At 43.7% G+C, this 6,804-nt stretch overlaps 1 protein-coding gene across 1 annotated transcript in view; it reads left to right on the top strand.

Moving 5' to 3' along the window:
* Nucleotides 1-1,045: 1,045 nt before the first annotated feature.
* Nucleotides 1,046-6,804, top strand: part of MAMLD1 (mastermind-like domain containing 1) — a gene marked incomplete at its 5' end in the record, with an annotated part of 34,695 nt that continues 28,936 nt past the window's right edge. Inside the window, 2 exons of the mRNA XM_010141471.1 lie at nt 1,046-2,315; nt 2,529-2,746. Of these exons, the coding sequence (XP_010139773.1) occupies nt 1,046-2,315; nt 2,529-2,746 (1,488 nt within the window). The remainder of the gene's footprint in view (nt 2,316-2,528; nt 2,747-6,804) is intronic.

Below are 6,804 nucleotides of genomic sequence, written 5' to 3'. Positions count from 1 at the left end.
CAGCTTAGCAGAACAGTGACTTTCTTTGGTTTTCCCATTGCTGATCAGATCCTTGTCTAAATGCTACCTCCCTCTATTGATAAACAAGAACATAACGCTTATTTCCCTTGAAGCAGCAATGTTAATGTGTGATTAATCCTATGAAATACAGGTCATGCTTGTTAAAATTGAAAGCCACAGATTATTTTATTTGGAAGAGATTGCCATGTCACGCTGAATTAGTATTAGAAGCGTTGTTTTTAGTTTAACTTTTTCTGTAGGTAGAGGCAGGTTTTTTTCCCCTAAGATAATGTGGATTTGCAACTCTACCATTTCTTGTAGATCAAGATATTTATATAGCTGTATTTTGAAAACACTTCCTTTTTTATGAATGAGTTGCAGTCCTTCAAAAGAACTAAGCCCAGAGTGCCTTAGACGAATAAACAAAAATAAAGAGGTTTAGCTGCCATTTACAGTTTCTGAAACCTAAAACATCTGTGCTTAGGAAGCTTGAAAGTCTGTTTAGATAGATAGTTGAGAATTTGTTTTGTTTTGTTTAGAAAGTATGCCAGTTATTTCAGATGTTCTGCCTATAAAGAATGCAAAACAGTTTAGTTGTCTCAGGTCTGAATTTAATCTGAATCACTGGCAGAAGGTCACTAAATTCAGTCCAGGGTTTCATTCAGATCTGCCATTTAGACCTAAAAAATGTTACCATAAAAATGTTGGCATGATTGTTATGCAGGGAGTATAATGTCTTAATTGAAATGGTAGCAGAAACTATTTTAAAAACTTCTATTACAATTCACATGACAGTATTTTATAGCTTTAACATCTGTTTTAAGGCCGACATGTGAGATTTAGCCTTTGTCTGACTATAGCTCCTTTGATTTCAGTGAAGTTGCACCCACTTAAATCCTGATTGAATTTGTCTCACATGATTGCTTTTTTAATTGTATGATTTAATTTTCTTTATCTCCAACCCAGTCTTACAGTATGGAGCTTCAGAGCATGTTAGAATAAGGTCAGTAATGAATCCTTTCTTCTTCCTTTTTTATTTTCACAGTTACAGGGATCCATTAAAAGAAAACTGGAAGATGATAGCTCTCCTGCCTCCAGTGGTGTGCCTGATGTCATTTTCCCAAGTGACACTAAAAGACTTTGTCTTGATGATGTAAACCTTGCCATGGGCCAAGGTGCCAATCCCAACGTGGCGTGCCCAGAAATGCAAAGTTCTCCATTCTCCACCGGTCACAGCGCTTCTTCCCTGGGAGTCGCAGGTCATTCTGTGCTCCTCGAAAACAATCACATGAATGGCGGTGGCATTGGTTCTCCGTTTTCAGTGCCACCCAACACGGAAATAAATCAGAAGGGGTCGATAGGAGGACAAAATAATAACCTTGTACACTATGATGAGAAAGGAAACAGCTTACAGTCTGTGGACCAAGAGCTGCAAGATCTATTGGAAGAGCTGACAAAAATGCCTGATCCTTCTCCCAATGACCTGGATCTGGAGAAGATTTTGTGCAGCAAGGCTGAAGAACCACTTGGGCTGAGCCATTCTCAGCAAAGCATAAGTACCACTCCAAAGTCCTCCCCACAGACTTCCCACTTGGAGAACCATGTTTCTAACAAAGATTTTTCTCCGGGCTGCAATCCAGCTAGTGGAGGATCTCCTCAGATGAGACCATCGTCTGCTGGAGCTAACTTCCAAGTTCCTCCCTCCAACAAACCTGCTGCATCGCCCATCTCTACAGCATCTCAGAGCAAGAACCAGCCACCACCTATGCTTCCGGTACCCTTACCCAACATACCTGGCTCCAACTGGCATGCTCAGCAGCTAAAGCAGCTGGCAGCTAGCAAGCAGGTGTCTACTACTAAGCAACAAGTACAGGCTTCCAGCTGGCCAACTATGTCTCCTCCTGGTCTCTCTCCACCTTACAGGGCAGGATCATCCCCACACCATCAACCTTTCAGTCCTCAAAATGTTATGGTGTCTGGCATGCCTGCTAATAATTTACCAGGAAACAACATTCAGAGTCCTCAAAACACTCTGCTTTCAAGCATGACTTCCAGCAGCACCCCATCCAGTGGTCCCTCTCCACCTTACGGGTCTGAGAAGCTCTCCAGTCCAGCTCTGAACCAGCAGCCCTTCAGCCCACAGAGCTCCATGCTGCCCACCCTGACAGCAGCCAGCTTACCAGCCAACAACATTAAAAGTCCACAGAACAACTTGGTTGCCAGCATGGCCTCCACAAATACTGGACCTTCTCCACCGTACAGGCCAGAAAAGCTATCAAGCCCAGCTCTGCATCAGCAGCCCTTCAGTCCTCAAGGTACATTAATCTCTAATATCACTTCCACCAGCAACCCCACAAGTATGCAGAGCTCGCTTTTTAAATCAATGACGACAAACCAGTCCAAAAATATGAACATGATTATGCAACAGCCATCCAGTAGCTTACAGCCAGGTCTGGTGAATGAGAGCCCTGTTAGCCAAGACCAGTTTTCCTTCAATAACACCAAACCGCTGTCTCACTTTGCCTCAGAGTCAGCGACTCAAAAGATGTCACCCCTGACAGCAGGACAAGGGCAGCCGTCTCTCATTCACTATCTCCAGCAGCAGCAGCAGCAGTCTCCAGCCCCCCAGCAGTCCCAGCAGCCTAACAACAGCCAGTTTCTCCAGCAGCAGTTTCGACAGCTGATGCAGCCACATCGCATGCAGAGACACATGCAGCCTGCCACGTTGCCATCTCAAAGCAGACAGGTGAGGACATCTCTTCTGACTTACAGGGCTTACGTGAAAATACTGAGTCATTTATTCTCTTATTTTTACTTTCCTCTGTGTTTCAAATGCAACGTCACTAAACTGCAGGGGTGTGCACAGTGTATGCACGGACAAGGCAATACCATGAGCCTGGTGTCATCAGAGTAATGTTATTTATTTCTTCAGTTGGAATGTCCTGTAATTCTACCATGCGTTGTCTCTTCTAGCCCAGTGGAGAACTTTGTGCTATTAGGCAAAACGCATTTCATACCACTAAAATAAATTTTTTTTTGTGCGTATAGGTAGTATCCTTATTTAGCTTGTATTGTAAGCTGTAAAGATGTTCCATTGTCTTTTTAGTGGGAATAGCTTTTTTTTTTCCTGAGTGTCCTTCAACACATTCATCTCTGAGTTATGCTTCTGAGGCTAGAAAAGATCAGGTGAGGTGAGAAGTGAACTTAAAATATGAGTCCTTCATGGACAGCAGGTCAAACAGTACAGCTCCTGAATAGCAACGAGGCAGACTTGAAATACCTGTTACTAGCATTTACTGAAGCAATACCCTGCTTTGGATGAGGGCCATTCCCCACCCTTTGTTGATCTTCGATACCAACTGAGCTGGTAAATGCAAAAATGCAGGTGGAAGGATTGAGAAACAGCCCTGATTTCTCTCCAGCAACTTTCTCCCTGAGACTCAAGGAGAGGGGCAAAGCACTACCCACTACTACCAAAGAAAAGAGATCTACTGCGAATGGGGACTTCAGAGCAGGGCAGGGCCTGGGGACTCAGGCTGAGAGCAGCCTGGGTGTGAGGAATAAATAGCTATCTTTTTGTTAGGAAGAAGAGTAGGAAACATTGAACCTCACCATGAAAGCCAAGTACCTTGTTAGGCTGAACCAACAGCTGTGAAAAACTGTTCTCCTTTGAAAGCAGAATCCTTCAAGCTGCTTAGCTGTGCACACAGGCACTCCATCAACTCCTTCTGAAGTGCTGAGACACTTCTCAACCAGCAAACCAGAGATAGCTCTCTGAAGCTCCTCTAGGATCTCCTCCAGAACATGGTGCTTAGCTGGGGAATATACTCGAGAGCCCACGTTTCTTTGTTCTTCCTCCCTGCTACATGACTGATTCTTACAGAGGTGGACTTCTTCAGTGTAGGTGACTTGATGTAACCTTGTCCTGTGATAGCAATGAGAAATAAGGACGTAGTTACTGAAGATCAGCTTCTTAGTGGTCAGTCAATGAGGTGCATTTCTACTGTGGCACTTCAGGATCGACTCAGTTTTTTCCGAGTTGTGCACACTCAGTACTCCTTAGCTTTGATGCAGCAGCTTAAAGCAGACAGCTGTGAAGGACCAGTGACCTGCTGAGTTTGCTTATCCAAACACGTAACCTGCAACAGTACGGCATATATAGATCACTTTAAGGGATTATCAGTATAAGGCCCCTAATTCACCAAAGGCCTGGGGGAATTATGTTGCTTCAATCACATGAAGATCCTGTTTGTGTTCGGTGGGACCAAAATTAAACACAAAGTAGAGGGTCTTGCTGGCATGGGATCTAGGCGTATGGATGGACGTACGACTGAAAGTGAGTAAGTTGCTGCAGCTTCATGAGTTACTGCCCGTCAGATGTTTTACTGGAGGCAGCATGGGTGAAAGATCCGTTTGTGGTGTTTTACTGCATCTTGGATCATGGCTAGTAAGTTGTTTACTGCTCTAACATGACCATTTTTGATCATATGTCCATAACCTTTGAGCATATTTTTTTTTTTCTGGCTCTGCTGGTGGGTATGTGGAATTGCCACGTCCCTGTTGGATTCCTGAGGTTTCCTATGCCCTAGTTTTCACTGCTTTGCATTTTTGTCTTACACCTCTGAACCTCCTACATCATTGATTAGCCAAGAAAAAAGAGGGGGTAGAAAAATTCCTACACTGTTTCTTTACTTGACCAAAATAGCCCCTCTTCCAGCCACTTCCCTAGTGCTCTGCCTGTGCTGCATTTTTAGCTGATTCTCACCATCAGGGAGAGAGTAGTTATAATTTGGAAGCTATCAGTGAAGATCAAGGACAGTTAAGACAATGATTACAGGTGATGAGCATTTTACATTTTCAGACTAGTTAGGTAAGCTTATGGTGCCTCCCTCATTTTACAAGTAAGACTTATTACAATAATTATACACCAGGTGACAATGCTTCAGTTTTACAATCTGTTGAAGTGCTGAAGAAAGATGGTGGATGTTTAGGAGTGAAACATCTCGTTAGGTATTTGTAACTGTACTGCAAATCACATAGAAGAAAACGGATCTGCAGGGCTGAGTTAGAAGGAGAATACGTGGAAAAAATATTCTAGGTAGGAAACTTTAGAATTCTAGGATACTTGCTATGTTTCCTTGAATCTAGCATGTGCATCTATTATTTGTCTGTAATAGATTCCTTATTTACATTGAGACATTGCTACTGAAATTTTGGACCCAACCTGCTGCGTACCAATTTTACTCCATTATAGCGAAGTAGCTCCAGTGACTGTGGTTTTGATTTCCAGCAGTGTACCCGGAGCTGAGTTTGAGCTTTGCAGAATCCCGGAGCTAATTTTCTCCCAAGGCAGGTGATGAATAGGACTTTTCAAACATAGAGCAGTTGTCTCATTAAGAGGCAAAATGCTAAAGATTCAGAAGACACGGGAGCAAGCTTCTGCATCTTCAAAAATTAGTAACCCTCTGGTGGAAAAATGCCTTTTTAGCCTCACTCACAGAAAAATAACAGCATTCCCTGGAATGTTGTTTAGTGTTTAAAAGTCATCGCCTTGCTCTGTGTGTGTGTTTGTAAATGTGACTAAAATTTATAAAAAGAAGGCATAGTACTCTCTTCTTTTGAGCAAGAGGTGCAGCTTTGTACAGAAGAAGAATGTGGATGGTGGCCAGTTGGAGGGAGAACAATAAACCATGAAATTTGATCCTTGTAGCAGGCAGAGCAACATGGGGAAGAAAGCAGAGGCTGGGACATAGACCCAGAGAGAGCTTTTTGCTGTTGTTTTAACGCGTATTAAAGCAAAGACTTCACATTCCAAGAAAGCTGGGTTACTGCTGGCGCCTCACTGCTCTGCCGCTTTTGTACTTGCTGATACATCTCTTAAGCGTAATCAGTCTGCATCTTAGCTCCGTACTGCCTGGACAACTGGTAAATCTGATAAGGGCTAATCTTTTCCCATCTGAAGCACTATGTCTTTATTGTTGAGCATTGACGGATATCGATTGAGGCACTGGCAGTTTGCATTGCGCGCTCCTGCAAAGCCTGGTGGTGCTAACATTGCTCTCGTGGATGTGTGCCGGTTTTCATTTTACTCATGTAGGGCTGATGCTTGCTGAGTGAAAATGTACTCAAAGGCCTGGACTCATAAATCCACGATGTAAAGATGGTAGTAAATGCCGGAGAGCCCAAGATAATCTCCAGGAGTATCACACACTGTTTTCTGGGCTTAACATAGCCACTTGACTTTATTGGCTGTTTCTGGGCGCATGAAACGCTGCATTTGCCCAGGCAGGTTGAATAGCTGGGCATCTCCCTGATTTTCATGTCTAAATACAGTTTATACTTGCAGATCTCCTATTCTGGCATGTCAGATATATCGAGCCCAATTCTGCCTCCAGCAATGCTGATACAACATCACTGCTTCCAGAAACAGCTCTCCTTTTACTCCCACCAGTGTAAGGACAGACACAGGTCTTCGGGATACCACGGAGGGTTCCCCTGAAGGCAGAAGAATGAGCCAGTGATCTTTAAGTCAGTTTAAGTCAGGCTGGAATAAAAAAAACCCTTTGGGTGACCGTTACTTTTCCAAGCCCCAAATAGCCCGAGTTAAGACTTGCGAGTTGCGGGGAGGAGGGCAGCCTTGCCCACTGCTCTGGGCGTGAAGTGTTGAGAACCAAAACACAACGTAAAAGGTTGTTTTGTTGGTGGGATGCAGCTAATAAATAGCCATTGTTTGGGTGGGACACACTGTGCATTTCTGAGCTCCACTTGCACTGTAGGAACCAAATGCTATTCTTAGAGCTCTCG

This window comes from Buceros rhinoceros, unplaced genomic scaffold (genome assembly GCF_000710305.1).
Source record: "Buceros rhinoceros silvestris isolate BGI_N320 unplaced genomic scaffold, ASM71030v1 scaffold11120, whole genome shotgun sequence".
In the NCBI taxonomy this organism is placed as follows: domain Eukaryota; kingdom Metazoa; phylum Chordata; class Aves; order Bucerotiformes; family Bucerotidae; genus Buceros; species Buceros rhinoceros.
The sequence above is the reverse complement of the archived record's forward strand: the minus strand, read 5'-3'. Positions and strand labels throughout refer to the sequence as shown.